Source organism: Lycorma delicatula, chromosome 7 (genome assembly GCF_047948215.1).
Source record: "Lycorma delicatula isolate Av1 chromosome 7, ASM4794821v1, whole genome shotgun sequence".
Lineage (NCBI taxonomy): Eukaryota > Metazoa > Arthropoda > Insecta > Hemiptera > Fulgoridae > Lycorma > Lycorma delicatula.
Window position 1 is genome coordinate 119,668,911 of NC_134461.1, and position 24,833 is coordinate 119,693,743.

General features: G+C 27.7%; 1 protein-coding gene across 1 annotated transcript in view; it reads right to left on the reverse strand.

The window, feature by feature from the left end:
• The window catches only part of LOC142327730 (uncharacterized), an 80,718-nt gene extending 59,887 nt beyond the window's left edge, over nt 1-20,831 (reverse strand). The window contains exon 1 of the mRNA XM_075371019.1: nt 20,639-20,831. Coding sequence (XP_075227134.1) covers nt 20,639-20,807 — 169 coding nt within the window. The 5' untranslated portion in view covers nt 20,808-20,831. The remainder of the gene's footprint in view (nt 1-20,638) is intronic.
• Between the last annotated feature and the right edge of the window lie 4,002 nt (nt 20,832-24,833).

The following is a 24,833-nucleotide window of genomic DNA, read 5'->3' on the forward strand; positions in this document are numbered from 1 at the left end:
AGTAGCTTACAGTATCCTGTTTAATATTGATTATTTTACATAATAAATTTATACATTTTGTTACGGTGTTTTTAACAAGTGAAAAAAAAGTAATACATAAATAAGTCTGTCTTAACAACCAACTTTATTTATGATTGTCATTTTAAGTATTATACGTCGTCGATGAAAGGCATGTGCTGACACTTCCATAACTATATATTTTTTTTATTTTTCATGTTTATTTACCAAATGTATTTTTTCAGTGATATGGATATTTGGTAGTTATAGGTCTTAAGTTTATCATCTAAGTATTAACTTATGAGGCATTAATTAGGATATCAATGTGTATTCATAAAGAAATTTAAAAAATAATATTATTGACTGAAAATAAATTTTAAAGTTTGGCTGAGAGATCTTTATATCTTATGCTTCCTTTTTATTTATTTATATAACTAACTCAAAGAACTTTTCTGTAATCCTTACAAGGTTGCAGAAAGGATCCTTTCCTGAAATTATTTTAGGTTAGATTTTCTAAACTTATCAGATGGAGATTTCGTTTTTCATACAGTTACTCAAGAGGAAATATTCATAATTATGGTAGGATGTTAATAACAATTCCTTCTTACTCATGTTATTAAGTAATAGTCTATCATTTACCTGTATTTATTAACAGAACAGAACAATGAATCTAGCTGTGGGTGGGGGGGGGGGTGAGCTGCTTTAATTATTTATTATGTATTGGATCTTCTTCATTTTAAACTAAATAGGATTCTCAAAGAGTATCCAGGGAAGTTGTTACATATATACGTATGTTTATTGATACTGCACACTTATCCCAGATAACAGTTTGATTTTATTGTCTACGATTTGCAAGCAACGTGTAGTTATCTGATTTTTTCTTGAATGTACAAATAATATTATGTGATCTTTTTAATTCAGTATGTAAATTAAAGGTATTGCGAAATTTGCTTTATTTTATAAAGCTCAGTCGCGTAAAAATTGTTCTTACTTTACTATTTGTCTTGTTTGATATATTTCTCCATTTTTTCTACTTTGCACTTGTCTTGTATTTTCTTGGTATCATATTGCTACATCTTATGTTAATTAGTTTCAAGTTTTCTAATTTTGGTAGTTATTATTATTATTTTTATCCCGAGACATTTCTTTCTATTAGCACATCATTTGATTCCGAATGCTTAACATGTGGATCTATCAATCTCTACTTTTTTTACCTATTTTTTCACCAGAATTAGACCTTAATTCGATTTGAACAATGATTTCGTCAAATTTTTCATGATTTTTATGTTATGCTGTTTTGCGTATAATATACATTTTTTTAACTAGCATCTTTATAAATGCTAGTTAAAATCTGATGATAGATATCACCAGATTTTAATATCTGTATGCTATTTATTGCGCCGATGTTTCAACTGATATTGTAGTTGAAATTAACAATTTTTTTTTTATTCCTGAAATCTGTTAGACTTTTCTTTGAATTTTCATATATTTTTGTTTAACCATTGATTTCGGTAAGAAAAAAAAAATTGCTTCATTAATTAGATGTAATTTACTTTCTTTCACTCTTTCTGTGTGTGCGTGTGTGCGCGCGCGCGCGTGCGTGCACATTATAATCATTTTTTCCCTTTTTTCCAATTTTATATGTATTCTCACATTTTATATGCATAAATTATACTGATTGATGGATTAGGCTCACCTTGGTGTAATTTTTTTAAGTTTTAAGAAGTTCATTTACAACTCCACTGATGTTTTAAGTTTTGTTGAATGTCGTACTTGGAAAAGTAAGAGAAAAAATTTATTTATTTATTTATTTTTTTGAGGATTTTGAGGTCACAGTGACACTTTAGTTAACTCAGGGTTCGTCTTTTCTTTTTCTTTTTATTACTTCCCAATACTTCTTCATTCTGACAGATCTTGCTTTTTTGAGTTCTTCTGAACAAACCCTTGTTGTTGTTTTCTTTCCTTTAATGTTAAATTGGGAGTTTGTTTCTTTTAATATTTTTATATTGTCAGTTTTATTTCATAAATCTTCTATTGTGACTTCTAATTCTTGCATATCTTGCTTAATTTCGGTTATCCAGGTCGGTGTTTAAGACATTTTCGAGTATTTTTCGACCGTTTCCTGACGAGCCTGTTCGGTTCTGTTCTTATTATGTGTCCAAAGAAGGAGATTCTTTTCTTTCTAAAGTAGTTTAGAGCTGGTTCTACGTCTTTATGTACCTCTTGGTTTGGTATGAGTCTTCAATCTAATTTGTTTTTTATTACGTTTATTCTGTTACTTGTTTTATGAAAATTTGCATCGCAGTTTTACTTATCTATAGTTTGGAATTTTTTTCACCGTAACTTCTGTACGATTATTAACTATCCGTTTGTTCACCCTCCCTGTAAATAACAAATTTTTCATTTTCGTTTGGGGTAATACATGCTATGTTTTGAATGAGTACGTTATGCACAAAAAAAATTTAAGGATATAGAATTGGTGATATTCTAGGTAATAATCTGACTGAAATAGGTGTGTGTATTTTATTATATAAAAATTTATATCTTTTTCTTTTTATCTAATCACTGGTATTCAATTTATAGCTGACCTTCATGCGACTTCGATTTGATTGTTTCATTTTTCAATATGTTCGCGTGTACTGAATAGTTATCAATGTTTTAATCGAATTTATGGTTCTATATTAACATTTTTATGAATAACATAATGTCCAAATATATATTTTTTCTGTTAGCTTATCCAAAATTAATATTTGTGAATTAAACAGAAAAAAATGATGCAAAATCTATAATTATTCGTCGATTTTATTTATTTTTTATTATTAAAAAAAACTTCAAAAATAAAGAAAACTACTGTTATTTTTAGTTCTTTTTGTTTATAAATTTTTTTAAAAACAGAGATAAGATAATGGTATTTTTCCTAAGCTAGATATTAAAACAATTGATGTGTTTTGGTAATAAAACATATTAGCCTCCAGCCATTAAGATACAAGTATAAACTGAATTCACGCATTAAATGTGGTTAAGTTATATGATGTTAATATATTTTCTTTTTTTCATTAAAATAGATCAATAAAAAATATATCAGATCATTTTTAATATTATAAACAATAGTTTTCATGAAGGTTGTTTGTGCACAAAAAGTAGTCCAAGACCACACAATCGGGACGGATGGATGATTGTATAATATAAAAATGCCTTGGGAAACATCAGTTAGCAATAAGCTACTGCCTTACTACCTTGTCATAATTTTTAACTATAATCGCATAATGTATTCTACTCACAAGCATATTTTATGCTAGTAATTTTCAAAATACATTATAGTATTTTAGTACAACGTACACTTATTATTAGAATAAAATTAAATCGGATAAATAAATTAATTCAGTCTGTTATTAAATTTTTATTTATTTCATTTTTCATTCCTGTAATATTTTTACGCTTGTTATTTATTGTAATTTCTTAAATTTATTTTTCCAATATTACGTTCAGATACTCTTCAAAACAGACCAGTTTGACAAGGCCGGATTAGTGGCCTTCGGTGTAATGAGAGAGGTATGCTAAAGTGATCAAAAATGCAACGAATTTCTTCTGTATCAATAAATAAATGGCTGTAAATTTTTTTTTTTACTATTATAGTAACAGCAATTTTTCAGTCACTGTAATTTAATTCACTAATTTATTATTACAAAATGCTTAAACCCAATATCTGATACTTTGTTTCGCGACAACATCGTTCTTAAGTAAACGTTTTAATTGAAATCCGTAAATCTAAATGGTACATTTTACCACGGCTCAAACAGAACGTTAGAATTAAGTATTTAGTATCTCATTGTGATACAATGATTGAACAAATATTAGTCTTTTCTTGATTGCTTATTTATTACAGAAAACCTATGTCTTTTTATGTTTGCTTCCGGAACCACCGTAAGGTATTCCTTCAGAGGATGATACATATAAATGTAAATGAAGTGTAGTCTCAGATCGACCATTCTTGAGATGAGTGGTTAATTGAAACCCAACCACCAAAGAACACTGGTATCTACGATCTAGTGTTCAAATTCGTATAAAAGTATCTGCCATTACTACGATTTGAACCTTAGAAATCTTGACTTCGAAATCAGATGATTTGAGACTGAGTTAACCCTAGACCAGCCCAGCCCGGTGGACTGTATTTCACAAAACCTGACTAAAAAAAAATATGTTGTATAATACTAAAAAAAATATTCAACAGTAATATTATAACCACAAATGATTTATTTACTTTTTTGTTTGTAAAAATCCTTTTTTATAATATAATTTTGACAAAAGATTGAATTTAGAAAATAGGTTTGGCTACTTTTTCATCGATTTTCCAACAACGTGGCCTTATTAAATGTCACGTTGTGACATTTAAAAAAAATAATATATGGTGTAAATAAGTATACGTTTAAAATATTAATAATTTAAATATTCGAAATGAACATTTAGTTTTAGATTTTTAAGGAATTTTTTTTTGTAATTGGTTTTGTGAAAAACTGAAAAAAAAAATGCGATTATTTTTTTTATTTACTTATAAGCTGAAGTTTTATAAAAAGTTATTTAGTTATTATTATACCGTTACCACTTTGTGGGGAGTGCCTTTCATCCAGAGATTCCGGGTTCGAGTCCCGATCAGATATGACACTTTTCGCACGCTAAAAAATTCATTATCGTCTATCAGTAACTGTTATTGGGCGTCAGTCTGTTGTTGATGTATGAATAAATAAATAAATTATCGAGTCGCGTAACATGCGGATCTGAATATTAAAAGAAAGTATCTAGAATATTTCGAAATTTTTTAAATTTAATATTAATCATTTATTTTGAATTATTTAACGATACATTTTGGGGGAAAAAATTACTTTTTTATGTAATACCTTATTTATAATTTTTTATTAAATTTATATTTCGTTGTAGAAAGCACTTCTTAAAAACCTTTTTATTAAAAATTTTCCTTTGGATTGCTATCAATTAAAATTAGTAATAATAATAAAAAAGCACCCAAAAACATTCACTTGTAAGGGATAAGATAAAATTTATAAAAGTAAATAGAAAGAAGATACTATGAAAATACGAACAGATGTTCTACTGCCGACCTCCGTGGCGAAGTGGTAGCGTCTTGGCCTTTCAAACGGAGGCCCCGGGTTCGAATCCCGCTTAGGCATGGCATTTTTCACACGCTACGAAATTCATTTATCAATCATCTAGAAAATGTGAGCAATAGTATAACTATGTAAATAAATAAATAAATAAATAATTAAATTTTTTCACGTTTGTCAGTTTTTTACATTTATGTATAACATGTATATTTTTTTACTTAAAATTTTAAGCAGTATTGTTTGGAGTATTGTTTATGTATAAATCGTATTGCTGTAGGCGGTAAACTAACTGTAAGACTGTGTTTGAACTGATACAATCAGGTGTGCAGGAGAATTACGGTTTCCATTAAAGGACATTGTACGTAATTGGTAGTACGTCCTTAGTTTTTATCCGTAATGAACACGCAATTTCTACTGTCGGATAAGCAATTCTAGTTTTTTATTAACGTGTACGTTTACCAACTGTTACTTAAGGGTTCAAAGCTCGTAAAGAATGTCCTTCAGGAACAGTTCTTTGTCTGACTGAAGTTTTCTTTTCAAGCAGTTTTTGTCTGTATATGTGTATGTGTGTGTGTGGTTGTTTTTTAATTATTAATAAAATATTGATTCCGTTGTTGCGGTTTTGGTATTTATTACATTATAGAATATCTTTTAGATCTAAATTAAATAGTGTGAGGTAGTTAAATTTACTTTCATTAAAGGTTTTCCTATTTATTAATAAGAAAATCTCAAGCATAATAATATATAAAAATTTATAACCGCGTTTAAAATTGGAAAATTTTACTCGTAAAACTTAACCAAAATTCGGAGAATTTTTTAAAACGAATGTCAACTGGTTTAAGTTAAGCCAGTAATACAATTAAACAAAATTACCTTATTTATTCTTAACAAGGAACAGGTTTTTTTATCGTTTGCATAATTTTATTCATCTTTATTTACGTTGTATTCTATCCCCCTGTTCTGTTTTTTTTATATTGCTTTCTTTCTTATCTTATTTAAGCATATCTTCTTTTTTATTATTATTATTATTATTTCGTCCCACACACTCATCCGCCCTCAAACCGGTAATCGACCGCAGATATTGGTATTATTATGTTTCTTCTTTTTAAATCATCCGTACCATATATAGTCATCAATAAATGTTAAAAGATTCTACGTGTTAAAATTAATTAATTTTCACTGAAATAGATTTTTTATCAATTAATAATTGTAAAGTGGAATGCTGTTGTTTATTCTTGTTCTTGTTATTTATTTATTTTTTTTAAATTATTTTATTAATACATTTATTGCTAATATTTCAATTTATCAATTTTTAAATAATAAATTGTTATTTTATTTAGCAAAATGTAATTAGTAAAAATAATTATTGTGATTAGAATTACTTTTTCAGGATTAAAATTAACGAATTATTACATACTCTTACCACGGAAGAATATAAAATTACGATGATATACTTATATACAAAGTGTATCACTAAGTTCTTCCAAGATTTTCAAAACCTATTCTACTCGTGAAAATAATGAAAAAAGTTCATATAAACATATGTCTTACGGTTTCTTAAAGGACATTGTACGTAACTGGTAGCAAGTCCTCAGTTTTTATCCATAAACTGATTACCAATTAAATTGGTAATAAATACATAAAACTGTGAACAAAAATTGTAGAAAGTCTAAATCTGAACAAAATGGTTCAACAAAACTTATGTCAAACATAAAAAACAGGGGTTTTTTACCCCGGTTTATTGGTTTTCACTCCCCAGATTTCTCAAAATTTACTGCAGATACAGTTCTGGGACCTATTTATTCAATTTTCAGGTCAAAAACCATAAGAAACTATTAATTTTTCCCCTTAATTAACGTCCTAAAAATTTTAATAAGACCTCATTTCACCGGGGTAGCTGAAATCCGAGCGAAATCTTTTACTAGCCGTAACTCGGAAAAAGCATTTTAGCATATGTGTTTATATGAACTTTTTACAATATTTTCACAAATAGAGTAGGTTATGAAAGTCCTGGGAGAACTTCGTGATACACTCTGTATATTTTTACTTCCTTGTACGAAGTAAAGGAAGTATTGTGATTGCAAAAAATGTCGGTTTCCAGATTTCAACGAAAATATCCATTGTGACCATCCCTGAACCGATTTGACTAGCTTCGCTGTGACGTCTGTACGTACTATGCTGCAGGCTACAGAACAGTGTCGTATGATGCGTTGTGTATAATAACAGAAGTTCCCCCTATAGATTTGCAAATTAGAAAGAGGACATTAAGAGCCACGGGACTTCCCAGAGGTGAGACCATAGAGCTAATACAGCAAGAGTGGCAGAGTGCGTGGGCGCACTCAAGAGTTGGGGATTGGACGTGAAGGCTAATCCCCAACATAAATACATGGGTTGGTAAGAGACTGGGTGACGTGAACTTCTATAGCACGCAACTGTTGACAGGCCATGGTTATTTTGGTCAATATTTATTCAGAATTGGGAAGAGGGCAACCCCACTATGCGTTTATTGTCAGGAGATCGACAATGTAGAACACACCATCTTCGCATGTCCCAGATGGGCTGATAATAGAAGGCAAATTTTAATTAATAGACTGACCCCTGACAATTTAATTAATGGGATGGTGTATAGTCAGGAAAATTGGGACTGGTTCAAGAAGTTCGGGGGGGAAATTCTCCGTATTAAAGAAGACGAAGACAGAAGACGGGGGTCGTAGTTAAAGTAGGGAAGGGAGGACAGTCCCTCCATGGAGGGCCCGCATGCTGAGGTGTGCGGATTCCTGAGAAGGGAAGGAACTCCTTGGGAACTGTGGGGTAAAGTTAAGACCGAGTCCCGGCCGGCGGTGTCGGCCCTGCGGGTGCCTTGGTGCTTAGTGGGGTCGGTGCCGCCGGTTTGAGGCATGGCAAAAGATAAAGACCGAGACCCGGTTCCCTGCCGAGGGGCTGAGGGACGGCGTTGCCGGACCTTGGCCATGAGGTGGGGGATTAGAGGCATGGCAAATGGAAAATAAAAGATCCGAGACCGGGGAGGCTAATCTGCCGTGCCGGACGTGCTGCCGGTGGGTGGGGGACGCCTCCTTCTCCTTACAAGGAGAAGGCAGATAGGTTCAAATCAGATTTCATTCCTTTTTTAAACTTTTTTTTTGTTTATTTTTTAACTCTTTTTAAATTTAAATATATAGATTTATTAATAATTATTAACCCGTGATTGTAAAATTTTTTTACAATAATTAATAATTCAATAACGATAAAAAAAAGAATAAAATCAGAAGTTATTAGTGATATAAAATTTATGTACTTTTAAAATTATGTATATGTGATTTAATAAGCATTATTAATTACATATGCGTATATGTAATAGAGTAGGTGAAACATCTGATTTTTTAATATTAATTGAAAATTATAAGTTAGAATCGTATTATTTTTGAATTTTCTAGTTTAATTTCTGTTTGATTTTATTTAATTATTCTGTAATTTCTGTTTAATTTTATCTACATTAAAGTTAACTACAGAGTGACTGAAAAATAAAGACCGAGAATATAAAGGAAGAGCACCCACGAAGAGATTACTGAAGAAAGTTGCACTTTTGTTACTATGAAAGGAGGAAAGTTGTAAAAGTTCAGATCCAAGGAAATTTTGAAGAGAAAAAATGACGATTTTACAATTCGTTTTCTTTAAGAATATGTTTTAGGATTTTATGTGGAGACAGATAGTAAAAAAGAGCTTTAAAGATCAAATTCGACAACATGAAGGAGGAAGAAAAGGAAGCGGTAGATATTACAAGCGTGACATCTAGGCTTAGAATTGTTCGATTGAGTTCGGATTGTAACAGATATACATTCTTATCAAAAGTTCATTTAACAGTAAAAAAAATAACTTATTTTCCTTTGATTATTTCTTAAATTTTTTTTCAGAATTCAATTACCAAAAAATTTTATTATTTTATTGTGTTGCTGAAATCGAGGAAGAGTGAAAGAATTGTTTGATTTTAGTTCTTGAACAAAAAGAAAGGTACTGTTATTAGAGATATATTTATTAATCTTTCATGAATAATATTTTTATGTTTTAAGTCATGAAATTCGATAACCATCAGTAGAAAAATCAAGAAGTTTTAATTAATTAATTTTTATTTCTTCAATGATTTGCATATACATAAAAAAGAAAATATTATATCAATGTTTCAGTTTATGGTCAACCTGCTGGTGTTATATTTGATAGTGCTGACTATAATACTGCGATACTATATTTTATTCTTTGTATAAATAGTAGCAATTTAAATAACATATTTACCTAGAAAAATCTGGTTTACAAGTAGTGGTTTTCACTTGGTGGCATTTAAAATTTAAATAGCCATAATAATGGAATGAAATCCGGATATTGAGTTTTATATCAAATTATCTTTTACGGAAATGGAAGGGATAAACAAATTAAGGTTTTTTTTTGGTGGAATTGTAATAAAATCTATTTTACACTGACAGTATATAAATAATTATGTATGAGATAATTTGGTATGAGCAGCAGAACGACATTTTTTTAAGCATAAAGTTTTTTATCTGGGTGGATTGGATACAAAATGGAACTATAAGAGAGTAAGTTGGATTATCTTATATCTGAGTGGAAGTTCAACAAGCAGAAAAGTATGTTTTAGCTGTCTTATAAGTAGTTTGTATACAAGTTACTTATTGAAGAAGATCACGTTACAAAAATTAATCTTGGCTTCGAACTTGTTGGGCGGTGAAAAATAAATTATGCGTTGCCACTGATATATATTTATTCCATAGATAATTTATTTCAGTCGAGTATTATAGTCTTATAACATTTTCGTTTTTAACGATAAAAATCGAGGACAATATTATTATATTTCTAAAGACTTCTTTTTGTTAAATTGAACAATTTAATTTGATTAATGAATTTTTTTTAATAAAACAAAGGTTTTCTTTTTTAAACGAATAAAAACTAATATTATCTCAATAATATTTTCCATATTTACAGAAAAATATTTTATAAGTTATCGACCAAATTTTTTATAAGAAATAATACCAAAATTACGAGTAAGAAGTAACATAATTTTGTAAAAAAATTATTTTTGAAAAAGGAATGTTATTTGTGAGGTAAGTAATAAAATATATAGTAATTAAAACAAACTTTATTTGTCACAAATAATATAATTTTTTTATTTTATTTTCTATTTAATAAAAAAAAAGCCGAAGGGAATTTGAAATAAGCTACTTTCAGGAAAACAGGTTTATTTATAAATTGAAAAATAAACCAGAAGTTTTTTTATTAAAAAAAAAAAAAATTGTATTTTAAAAGATTTTTTAAGTAGTAAACTCATTTTTTTAAATTTCATACTTTTTTAAAAACATTACTGTATTTTTTAATTAGTTAAGTAATATAATATAAAAGATTTTGGAAAAGGTTGATAAAGAAACGTAAATTGAAAAAGTAAACCTTAGGTAGATATTAAATAAATAGTAATTAATTAAAGATATTTTTGTAGAAGCTGCCAAAGAATTACTTTAAATATCTCGTATAATATATATCGATCAGATATTAAATAATGCAATTTAAAATAAATTTAAATTGGTTTTAAATTACGATAATTGCTTGTAATATTATAAAGATACTTCACAATAGATATAGCTCATTAACTAACGAATAACCCTTACGATTAAATAAATAATATTACTTGCAAATAAATTTAAATTAGTGGATAAAGTAAAAATAAAAAAAAAAATGCGAGCTAATTTACATAAAACGATTAGCATGGTTGATATTTTACATTTGATGTCGGTTAGTTAATTTAAATTTATACGTATTACTAAAAGGATTGTCGAAGGATGTTAGAAGATTGTAGATTTTATAAATAAATGCAAATCGTGTAATATATGTAAATGAGATGTTACGCACACTAACGCTCGCACAACAAGGAAATGCATTTAGATAAAATTTAACTTGTTATTAAGTATAAAATTTACGAATATCGTATTCGTATATAGGGGGAAATAATAATAATAAAAAAAACAAGTCCTCGTGTTCTGGACGATGACACAGGTTTGTTGGACAATTTCTTTTTCTTCTTTTTCTATACCGGTCATGCTCCGCTGCCTCGATCCAATCTGTTTTTGATTCTAAAAACTACATACAACAAAAATCCGTGTTTTTCCTGATATGCATTCCAATTATTGTCCTCTGAACTCGTATTGTAATGCATGTAGCTGTTTATGTTTTTTTTTTCTTTTTTTTATAATTTTTTTTTTATTTTCATTTTATATTATGGAAAAATTTCCTGATTAATTTTCAATATTTTATTCACGCGGTTTTGATTACAAAAGTTTAAGTGATTTTCATACCAGTAGTACTAGTTAGTTAATAAGAACACAAGTATATTTGAATGACATAGCAAAATATTACCGTTCATTCAGTTTGTAATTACTTTGTAATTAAATACGTGCGCGTGATATAGCCATTTAAGGACTATACAAAACAATATAACTAAAAAATGTGTGTTTATGTAATTATATATACAATTTTTTTATTTTGTACTATACATAATATAATTTTTTTTTTGTTACTGCCTCATGCATTCATATACAAATATTTAAAATTAGTTAACCTTATGATAAAACGGTAGATTAAAAAAAAAACTTATTGACCTTTTTTAAGTTTTACTTTATCTCATAAGTACCTATGTGTATAATATATATATATATATATGTAACTATAAAGTTAGATTATATGTATGTAATATTATAATTCTTATTATATATATTTTTTTAATTCCCCGTCTAAATAGCGCTATTTAGGGAAAGTATTGTAATCGATCAAAATTGAGAATATTTGGTTTTCACCGGATCTTGACGTTTTAACACTTAAGGAACCCAAAAAACCGGATAGAAATTTTCCGGATATTAATGTTCGTATGTAGTTGTGTGTTCGGCATTGGCCTCTAAATCACCTTATATTTCCAGAACTACTGGACGGATTTTGACCAAACTTGGTCAGAGTACCTCAATTTATGGAGCATTGATGCCATTAAATTTTCAATTTAATAGGTCAAGAGAGTTAGGCTGAAGAGCAAGGTCACCCACGGTATCTCGAGATTTTGCCTGATTAAGGACATAATTTTCTTAGGCACATTTTAAAAAATTTAAAAATAACAATATTTGCAAAAAAAATTTTGCAGAATAGCACCCCCACTCCCAAAAAATGCTGTTGTGGTTGACTGCTTTGTTGTGACGTCACAGATGAGCTGTATAATTAAATAAATGAATAATATTTAAAGTGTATAAAAGTAACTTACAATAGGGTTTCGAACTCGACCGCCCGGTCGACTCGGTATCCAGTGCGTTAAGTCTTGCGGCTACACCAGCTTGCCGACCGAACAAGCGAAATTTGTTTTATGGAAGTTGTGAAATTACATTTGTTTAGTTAGTGCCAACCATCGCCGCTAGTAGCGCCACACTCGCGCGAATTAAATACGATATGCGCGCGCGCTATAGTTAGAATAATTAAATTAAATAAATGAAAAAAATATTATACTTAGATAAAATAATAAATATTTTTTATTAAGTTGTGTGTAAGCCGTACAATAGAAGGAATTGTGTTGTCAGCTTTTTTTATGTAATATTTACATATAATAAAGGAATATCATAAACGAGTTTAAGATATAATTTTTTTTTTCAAATATTTGTAGTTTATATTGTTTTATTTGTTAAATATTTTCAAATAGCTTTTTCATGTTAATCATTTCAAATATTTTTTTATTGTATAATCAATAGATTTCAAAATATGCGCCCTTTGACAAATGCCCAATTGATATTCTGTCTATGCCCACACACGATGTAACATATCTTTTGTTATGATTGCAATTTCTTCCTTAATTCTTTCCTTTAAGCGATTCAAATCACGTAATTTTTGTGAGTAAATAATGTTCTTAATGTAAACTCACAATAAAAAACTTATAAGGTATTAGGTCCGGACTTCTTGGAGGCCAGAGTATACGAACTTCTCGACCTATCCATCTTTGCAAAATTTTTCATTCAAAGCCTGGCTAACGAATGCATTAAAGGGTGAGATGCTCCATCTTGTTGGAAATAAATTTATTTTACATCCTGTTGAGGAAACCACTAGTAATTTTGTTTATAAAAATTAACATTTCCATTAATAGTCTTTTCAGCAAAGACAAAAGGCCTGATTACGTGATTTTTCATCAAGCTACACCAAACAACGTGTCGTATACTTTCTCGAAAATTATATATCGGTTTTTAATTTCCCGTATTTGTGAATTTTATCATACTAACACATCCATTAAGGTAAAATATAATTCCATTAGCTTCATTTTACTAATTACATAATCTAAAAATTCATTTTCACTAATAGCTTAATTTTTTATTGGATATAAGTGCAAACTTTTACGTGGAACTTTTTTAACTTTCTATTTTTTTGGTGATAAAACTTTTATTTATAGTTTTCGTTTAATTTATAACTTTTTTCTTATTTTTTTTCGGAGTGGTAGCTTTTGGTATAAATAACTCAAGACTAGGATGATCAGTGAATTTATTAGGAATTTTAATTGTAGATTTTTTAATTCATCTAACACTTTCTTCTAATACAGGTTGCCTTCCAGATAATTTCTGTTTGAGAACAGTTCTATTTCTTTGAAATAGCGTCGTATATTTTTTCATATGGTGAATCCATTTTATATTTGTATCAAAATACCTGCTGAACTTAAGATACTGTGCTTTCTTATGAATAGGAAAACACAAAGAACTACACCTCAGCAGTAATACATAATACTGATGAAGTGGTTAAGATGGCTATTACACAAATTTTTCGAGTAGAGGATTTCAGTGCTACCAACGTAATACCTAAAAATTGCTCTAATGCTTTGACCTCTTTCTTTCTTGTTCTGTTTTGCCTCCGGAACCACCGTAAGGTATTACTTCAAAGGATGAATGAGGATGACATGTACGTAAGAATGTAAATGAAGTTTAGTCTTGTACGGTCTCAGGTCGACCATTCCTGAGATGAGTGCTTAATTGAATCCCAACCACCAAAGAACACCGGTATCACGATCAAGTATTCAAATCCGTATAAAAGTAACTTCCTTTACTAGGATTTGAACCTTAGAACTCTCGTCTTCTTAATCAACTGATTTATGTTGACGAGTTCACCACTAGACCGACCCGGTGAGTTGTTGAGCTACTGAAACCCCATCATTCTTTTATGATGACCCTAAATATTTTATATTAAATATATTTTTTACTATTTGAGTTACCAGGGTGGTTTAGATATTTTTCTAATTATACAGACCTAATGTTAACTGAATACTTCCTCTCGTACTACGGATTATTCTTCTTTGGTTAACGAATGAAATTAACTGTTGCTGAGCTGTAATAATTCCATACACAATGTTCTAGCTGTAATAATTCCATACACAATGTTCTTCACTGTTTTCAGTAAAAACAGCTGTAACTTGTGTCATTTGCCCCTCTTTTACTTTGCATATATGTCGCAGGGAATTGATGAAAACAGAGATTTGATCAAATCCCTAAGGTAGATGATCAATTTACAGAAGGTGTTAAAGTTACAACTCTGTGGGGTGATTTCCCTAAAGAAAGTAAGTGATTTGATCAAATCCCTGTTTTAATGAAAAGATGAAATAATATTGTTTAGATATTTATTTAGTAAACCATGCGTTGTTAAACGTTGAGTAGGTAATACAACAATAGTCATTGAAACACAAATTATTTATTCGAAACTAATTGAAAAAACTATGAAAAACTTGTAACTTAATTACTTAACTTAACTTAATTACTTAATTAAGTAAGTTTTTTCAATTAGTTTCGAATAAATAATTTGTGTTTCAATGACTATTGTGTATTACCTACTCTACATTTAATAATGCATGGTTTACTAAATAAATAAGTGGTGACACCTTCTACCCTTCGTTATTTTATTCCTGACTTGTTTATTTCATCTTTTCACTAAAACAGTTACGAGATTTGTCCAAATCACTTACTTTCTTTAGGGAAATCACCCCACACAGTTGTAATTTTAACATCTTCCGTGAATTGATCATCTACCTGAGGGATTTGATAAAATCTCCGTTTTTATCATCTCGCGGCGACATATATATATATATAAAAATATAGATTTAAGAAAAAATTACTTTTATTAATATTCCTATCATATTAGGTACATATGGTACGAAAATCGTTGTCGTAATTTGTAAATTGTTTTATCTTCAATTGAGGGTTTTGTTTTTGAAATAGAGAAATCAACTTAGTATTTTATTTTTATTTACAATGTATGTACATGATAATTTTCAATGAGCAAAAGTAGTATTTCTTTTTTTTTTTATAAACCTTGAAAATAATAATGCTATTAAATAGCTACAAAAAAAAAATAGTACGTAATCAAATATTTGCAACTTTAATCACTTTTGCTGTATATTATTATATACAGAGCAGGTTCTTAGTACGGATAAGTATTGTTTTGAATTATGTATGAGTAAAAAATTTATAATTTTTAAATTACCTGCGTGCATAGATAGATAGATAGTAAGACCTCATAATTGAAATATTTTTGATCAGAAATCGTTAATGAAAATTATTATTATTTTTTATTAAATTCGTTATAATATTTGAAAGTATCAGATTATAAGGTTATAAGACATAATAATTATATAACAGTGTCTTATAATATTTATTTGGTACTACAATACCGATGTAGAATATTAATTACGATATCATTTTGTTTTATTTCCAGTCTGAAAGAATTGATGGGAAGGTTATAGACTTTTTTATAATAATTAAAAAAAAAAACGCTTGTTGTAACCAGCAAGTTTCCTTTTAAGGTCGTGCATTGCATCTGGTCAAGTTTGTTCTTCTTGTATTTTTTTTTATATCCTAATTAGTTTCAATTAATGTGGATTCTAATCTATTGATCAAAATAATTATTTATTAAAATAAATATATATTTTAATCTCGATATTTTTTTCCTTTTATTGATATGATTTATTTTGTTTACCATATTTTTAATAATAATTAAGTAAACAATGATATAAAATTACCGTAATGGGTAATACCTTTTTAGTCGAGACTCCAAAGTAATAAACATTAATACTCTCCAACTACCTTAAGGAATTTCTAATATATATTTATAAACATGTGTTTTATTTTTTGCTAACTCATGTCGTTCGATAAGCTCGTTGCTGTTTTTATTAACATTTAAAAAACGTTACGAATGTTAACATTAAACAATAAACGAATTTTTATTTTCTTTCTATATTTAATATTATTCAGACTTTTTACGTGTAATCACTCTGTTTAAAATTTTAATATTTTTCAGTTACATTACATACATAAATATCTGTAAGTTTTTGCGATTTTGAAAATAAAATTTATTTTCTTACGATAATATAATCAATAATATAATTAATAAAATAATCAATAAAGCTAATTATAAGTTAATACAATCAGTTAATTTATTATTGATTTTAATTTATACGTATATTTGATTATTTTGTCCTGTTTCTACTGTAGAAAAATTTTATGTAAATATTCATTTAAAACAAAAGGAAAAAATAGATTAAATATTTCTTATTATGTATGTTCGTGTTTAAACTATTTTCCGTTATTTTTCTTTTAATTTTTATTTTTTTATTTAAAAAACTAATATTTCAATCGTAAAATAATTAATTTTTATTTATAGTAATTCGTGGTTATTTTTCTCTAGTTTTAGTTTTTAGGTAGATTTTATAAGAAAGCTACCTGTTGTAATGGGTACCATGATTTGCCTTCCGGAAAATTTCGACAAATCTTCGCGTTTCACATCCCTCAGACTCCAAAACCACCGTCAGCTCAAAGGTTTATATATATATTTATATACTCATATATATATTTCACTTTCTTGTGAACACGATAACGCCGTAATTTTGCTCCAATTACTTTCAAATTGATACATAAAATATGACTACCCAAAATTTCGGTCGAGTTTTTTAATGGAAAAAACGGACCATGGGGTTGGAAATGGGAGGGTTTTTTCGAAAAAAAAATATCGCTATAACTTTCTTATTAAGTAAAATATCGAATTCGTTTAAAGTTTCTACTATGCTTTGGATGGGCCTAAAACTTATCTAAGTAAAGTTTTTTGATATCACCAACCATTGGCCTAGGGGGTGGAAAAATGGGGTTTCGAAAATAAAAAAACTCATACCTTCCTTAATAGGTACATTATCGAATCGGTTTAAAGTGGTCGTTATTCATTTAAACATTACCTAAAACTTTTGTCTGAAACAAGTTTTGATATGACCAACCCTTACGGCAAGGGATGACCAAAATGCTGCTGGAATTGTAATACTAAACGTACTATACGTCGTATACTAAACATGTGAAACTTTTTTCAAATGCAACCATTGTCGTATTGAGTAAATTTGAAGTGTTTTTTTAACTTTAAGGTGGAAATCTTTTTATCCCCTATTTAGCACCGGTGAAATCTACTTCTGCCTTCCGATGTGCCGAAAGGGATTTTTTTTTTGTTGTAAAGATTAATTTTTCATGGAGGATATTTAAGGTTTTTTTTTCTTATAATCGTTCTTGGTAATTTGTGTATTATGTAATATATGCGTTGTAAATGAACAGAATATGATGTGCATGTTTGTATATGTTTTAAAATAAGGATTGTTTCTGTTTGGTAAATATAATTCAAACACAAACTTGTTATTTCTGGATTATAATATCACTATATCACAGTAAACTTGTATAATTCATCTAAATATAATTTTTTCATGTAAATTCTTTAATATATTTATATACTTAAAGAAAAAACTTGAAGTTAATACTTTACTTAATTTAAATTCATTTTCCCAATATTTTTTCTTACTGCAAAAAAAACGATAAAATGTAAAATTTAGAAAAGAATTATGCAAAAATTAATTATGAAAACATTATTATCGATTTAAAAAATTTTTTCAATTTATAATTTTATTTAATGGTTCATTGATCACAATTTAAGTTCTGATATGCAAAATCAATAACATAAAACGGTTGTATTTTTTTAACAATAAGCCTTAGTTATACAATTATAAAATACTGTTTTAAAAATATTACAGTTTTTTTATTATTTAATATGTTGGCGGTGTAGTAGTTTCGTAATTAAATTGTTTATTTATTATGGATGGATATTTTTAACGACTACTTAACTGAATCGATAAGTTATTATTTCAGTAATATTAGATATGATATTTTAATTTCCTACATTTTATTAAAATTATTAATTTTATTCTTAAGGGAATATTCATTAATATTTACTGTTTTGATATATATATCTGTGATATTATCAGAAATAGGTTTGCTTAGTATTTGTCGTCAAATGTTATGAGAAAGTACATGATTATATTATTTTGTTTTATAATAATATATTTAGCGTACATTTGGAGTAAAAATTAAAATACTATATATACAGTTGTTTATTTATTTTCAATAAAATAAAATAATGTTTAAGTAAATTAAAATTTCTATTATCGTTATTATTTGTTGTTTATAACTCTGGATTATTTAATTTATTAGTTGTCTATTTAAATAAATAACTATGATTCCAGTGAATTTTATTATTATTTTCCTTTCTTAATTTTACCAGCCTCTATGCTATGGTTGTTTTATGCTTTTATAAGCAGTAATAAACTTAACTGTTAAGAGTTCATTCGAAAACCCTGTTAAACTCAACATATGTTGTAAAGCTTTCATTAACGCAATTTTTTTTCTTTTTTAGTAGCATTAATGTGTTAAAAAAATAATTTGTCATAAAAGATTTAAAAAAAAAATTATTTAGTAATTCAAAGTACATATAAAATTTTTATCTCATATTGATTTTAAAGTAGAATTAATTAATTTTATAATAAAATATTTTATAAAATCTATTTCATGTTTATAATTAATTTTTAATTTATATTTTTTATGTAGGAACATTCCATCTGTAGTTAATTATTACTGTTGTGTCATATAGGAATGAAATATGTTAATATCAAACATACATTTAAAAATTTGTAGCTATAAAAAATTAGAGCGCAGAATATAACTGATTAATTAATAATATAAAAAAATAAAAAATAAAAGACAGGTCTGTAAGAAACAGGACGAAAAAATTGTTTAATGCTTAGAAGAAAATAGTAGCCTACATTGTTTGGTGGAGTAATATAAAGTTGAAATGAAAAGGTTTTAAGAAGAATTGGAAAGCAAAGGAGTCATGGATGTATGTTTTAGTTAAAAAGTAAAATATTGGTGGGCTATAATATGTTAAGGAATCCAAGATTTAGTTGGCTAAATGTGTTTTGTAAAACACTATGAGGAAATGTTTAGGATGCAGAAAAAATATATATAGAAACTTGTTTGAAGATTTGGTATAACAAGCTAAATGGAGAAATATACCGGGCAACTTCAGAATGTTTACATCATTATAGTGTTATTCTTGTATTTATTATTAAAAATATTTATTCTGGTCTAACTGCAATGCGTCAAGAATTCATTTCGTTTAGATTTATTCGATAAAGTTTTAAAATTACCACTTACTTGTTAGCAAAAGAATGCACTTATAAATTTTGAGATCACAAAAAATCATGTAAAATATTTTATTTAAAAATAAATTTTTTAATGATCTGAAATCTTCTAGGGCACACAATGAAAGTCTGTGTGTTGTGTATACCTTACTATACAGCGATTTTTATAAATATATTTTTAGTACTATAACAGAATATTGTAGATAAGATTTATCATTACATTTATATTTACTCATTCTAATTATTATTACTTTATAAAGTGGAATCAATGTAATGAAACTTTTTGAATTAATTTTTTTTTTCAAATTTTGTAAAAAAATATTTCTTGGTACAAAAATACCATTCCGCATAAAAAAAATTGCATAACGGTTTTTGAAAAGTTTTGATACATAACAATTTTAAAGAGATTTATTGACGATTTTCCACAGGTATGGAAAAATGTGTGGAAAAATTTATTAGTTTTCTACAGGACAGGAATTACATAACGTTTTTGATAATTTTTTTTTTAAATTGGTAAATTAATTAAATAAACGTATTAATTTTATTTGATCTTTAATTAATAATGATAAAAGTCTTTTTTTATTTTTTTAAATAGTTCTCGTGCCTGTCATAAATTTAAACTTGGTTTAACTATTTAATTTTTATCTTATTTATTTTTGTTATTATCAGTATAATTTTTTTATGACTACTGAATATTTTGATGTAGTTAAAAAAATATTTTTGTTAAAAATTAATAGTAAACAGTTTACTTAATTTTATTATTATTATTAAAACAATATTATAAAGAAATATTAAAAATCATTATTGTAACTATAGAAAATAAGGGGTGTCTATTTAATTACAATAAAATTACTTTAAACATTATTATAATTTTAAAATATTACTTAGGATTTATTATTTTTTTAGGATATTACAAATTGTTATTAATAATAAAAATAATATTAAAAAAAATAAACGTTAAACTTACCCCCAGTTTTTGCGTATGCATTATTAAACACTTTCTGCAAAGGATAGTGTCTTAAAGGTTGATATTGGCGTTGATCGGCATTCGTCAGGGTAATTTCGTAAAAGCATATTAATAACAACACAAGGGAGGTTGTTAATGCCTTTAATGCCGATGAGTCGCAGGAGCACATCTTACCGTACCAGTAACCAATGGCAATGGCATTAACCAATGTCAGGGTCAGAAACTTCTTATACTCTTTCCCCCACCTTATACCCTTGTAAAAATATTTCTGTCCTTCTCATCTTTACTGGTATTAGTATTACGATTATTTTTACTAGTGTTACTATAGCTATTTAACAAAAGATAGAAGTTTCATCGTAACCGCATTTAAAATATATAATTATATAGAATTGTAGGTATTTAAATGTGCTCTTATTAACATAGTAACATAGATGAAAATTTATTTTTACACACGATCGTTTAATTTAACAAAAAAAAAATAGGAAAAAGAACTGATTTCCTGTATTTCTTTATTAGAAATAAAGTTAATATTTTATTTATTAATACTTTTTAAAAGTACTATTATTAATATCTCTAAATAAAAAATACTGTAATTCATGTGTTATATTTAGAAAATATAATTTCTTTTTTTTAAATTTTATTTTACCCGACTATACTAGAAGAACAACTTGTGTAGGTGTACAATTTATGGATGAATAAATTTTTCAAATAATGACATATTAAAAATTTATTACCAAAAGGAAAACCTTTTGAGATGAGTCTTCTAAAGACTCCCTATAATTATTAATACAATAATTAATTATATAATTTTAAACACACATGCATATCTAAAGTAATTTAATCACTTTTAAGGAAATTTTGATAAAAATCTTTTTATATCAAACGGATAATTTGATTACATTTTATGTATAGTTAATCAAATTAAAGTTTTAATAGTAAGAAGATAAAAATATTAATTTTTATCTTACATAGCATCGTCTGTGAATTTCAACCGAAGGTTCTTGGTCAGGCAAAACTTTTAAACACTACAAAAAATTATCATTCTGCGGCAGCTGATACAATGTTCTAGTCAGAATAAACGAGATATTGAGCAATTAATTGCTAAAATGGGCTTTCTCTCCTTCAAGTCACAATTATAAACATTCACCAAATTTATTAATTGTTCGGAGGTACTAGATTATAGATATTTAATTGTGTTAAAAAAAATCTATTTTTTTAAATAGTGATTGCCAGTTAGTTCTGTCCATTTTCTTAGACAAAATAAGTTCCTTTATAAACAATAGGAAAATAAGTTTTGGTGGCTTATTCGCCTTGATTGAAATATGCACAACAAAACATATCTTTACAGTTTTCAACGCGAATCCAAAAATGTGAAGAAGACTTTCAAATTCTTAAATTCCTTAAAACTGATTTTTACTTATTTTCTTTTCTTTTTTTTGAGATGACGAGCATCGACTGCTTTGGTCATTTTTCCCTATGAGAATGGAAATTTTTAGCGATGAAAAATGCCATGCCAGACCGGGATTCGAAACCAGGACTTCCGGATAAAAAGCTGATACGCTTCCATTCTGCCACAGTCCAAATGTTTTTAAATTAAAAATTAATACGTATTATTGTCTTAAAATAAGTCGGTCAACCAATATCTGATGAAAAGAAAAGTACGGTTATTAAAAGAAATAGAAATTTTCGTAACCAAAAAATTAATATTAACATAACATTTTTTTTTTTTTAAATTAAATTATATTTTCTTTCATTATTATTTTTTATACAGTTTTCTGCTGCTTAAAAAAAATAATGTTAAATTTTTTCCTAATATGCTATTTTAATTTTTGTATTTAATTTATTGAGAAAAAAATAATCATGAATTATTTTTATTCACGTTAAACTGATTTCTAAACTCGATTAATAATAGTTATGCAGTTTTATTATAATTAAAAAAATATAATCCAAGAAGAAAAATATATTTCCTTGCATTAAAAAACATTAAATATTCTTTTTTTATTTATAAAATGCCTCCTTTTGTTTATATTTATTTTATTACTGATTAATTAACGATATTAACATATTTAGTTTCTGAGTTAGTTTTAATTATTTCAATTATTCATAAGAGATAACTTTGTGTTCTTTACGAAATAAAGAAGAATTAGCTAATTATTTACACTGTAAACTGGATTTTTTTACAAATTTGATAATTGTTTTTTGATTCGTAAGTTAAATTAAAAATCTAAAAATTGAATAATTCATCAAAAGGAAACTTTTTTGTCTTGTTTTTCATGGTTTAATTTCAAAATACTTAACGTGTAAGATATATTAAGGACTGACCAATCAACCTTCCCTATTAACTTCAAATCTAACTTATAAATTATTTAAGTTTTAAAAATTTAACAGTTGGTTTTGAACCAACTCCTATCGAGCGCCGAAGAGGTCCGCCGAAGTTCAATGTTATCAGTGTTGGGGGATAAGGCACTGGGCTGGTTCCTACAGCGGTCCCGACAAAAGGGAGCATTGCTTTAATTGTGGGGCTGAGGGGCATCTTCGGAAACACTGTCAAACTGAAGCTAAATGCTCCTTATGCAAGGTTCGAGAACATTCACTTGGGGGGCTGTAGAATCAACAGCAAGAAATGAGACACGTCCGCCTTTGCTTCTGGGGACGACCTAGGGTTTGGACAGCCTTGTCCAAGAAGGGTGGGACGCTCAGGTTTCCCACTTTGGATGATTCGAAGGAGATCCCTTTGGAACTTCACGACGGGGGGTACATCCGAAGGATGTAGCCGGGGGGAATTTCCCTCCCGGCTACCTAGGGAGGAACCTCAGTTCCTGTCGAGGTAGTTTGAGGCGATGGCACTCCCTGGAGCTGTGTACAAACTTAGTTGCGGATCCGACTCCAGGGGAAGATAAACAAAGGGAACCATACAAAAAGAAATATTTTGTTGTTGAACATTCATCGCTTAGCAACAAAATTATTCTATTCTTATGAACTACAAAAACTTAATTTATTTTGTATGAAAAGTTTGCTAGTTGTCGAAACTAATATTTTTTTTTTTTTAATTGCTGGCATCTTCAGGAACTTTGAAAGAAATTCAGCTGTTGTTCCTTAGAGTTAGTTTATGTTAGTATAGCCAGTTTACTAATATTTATAGCTTTTGATTATTTCACTGTTTTATTAAATTTCATTTATTATCTAAAATTTAAAATAATTTGTCTAAACTTTTAAATTTGTTATGATAACGTAATTTTAATGGAATCTACATCCATCGTATGAGTAGGACGCGTTAATGAGTTTTATTTTTATTTTCGTTTATTTTATCTGTTAAATTATTATTTTACGTTTAAAAAAATTACCGAAAGATTAGAAGTGATGTACAGGAATGTGAAAATGACTATTTGTGTATGACTTGACACATCATTTATCTGTAGGACAATTTTATTGGTATCTCTTAATTTTTTAAATTTCTTATCTTTTATACTCATTGATTTTTTTTAAATTTAATTCTAGTAAATTAGGTTTTTATTTGATAAATTAAAGGTTGAGTTAGTTGCTAAAGAAACAAAAAAAATTTATTGCTGCAAGAATTAGCTTTTAATAATAAATAAAAGGTTAATGGACTCGGTTTAAAAAGTAAAATAATAATTTTATTGATATGCCATATAATTTATCTCATCGTTGAAAATATTAAATCTGATAAAATCTTAAAATTTTCTTATCCTCAGATTAAAAAAAAAAAATAAAAAGGTTAGCACATGTTATTTCCACATTGTGCTCTTTCCAGAATAGTATATTTACTGTTGCACTGTGCGTATGTGTGTGTATATGGGCCCGCGCATGTGCAAATTCCGATATAAAGACTGTTTTTAACTAGTTTTAAATCTGTGTTCCTGTCTTACTATAAATGACGTACTGTAATGGGAAGGTGTGTTTAAGGGTATGAAGTATGAAGAAATAACCGGTATTTTGTTTTTCACTTGGATTTTTTCTTTCTCGTCTAGATAGCGCTGTAGCTCTAGAAGAGAAAGTATTGTAATCGATCCAATTTGGGCAGTTTGCGGTTTTCACCGGATCTTGAGGTTTTGACACCCCAAAAAACCGGATAGAAATTTTCCGGATACTAATTTTCGTATAAACGTGTGGGTTCGGTGTTGGCCTCTAAATCACCTTATATCTCTAGAACTAATGGACCGATTTTGACCAAATG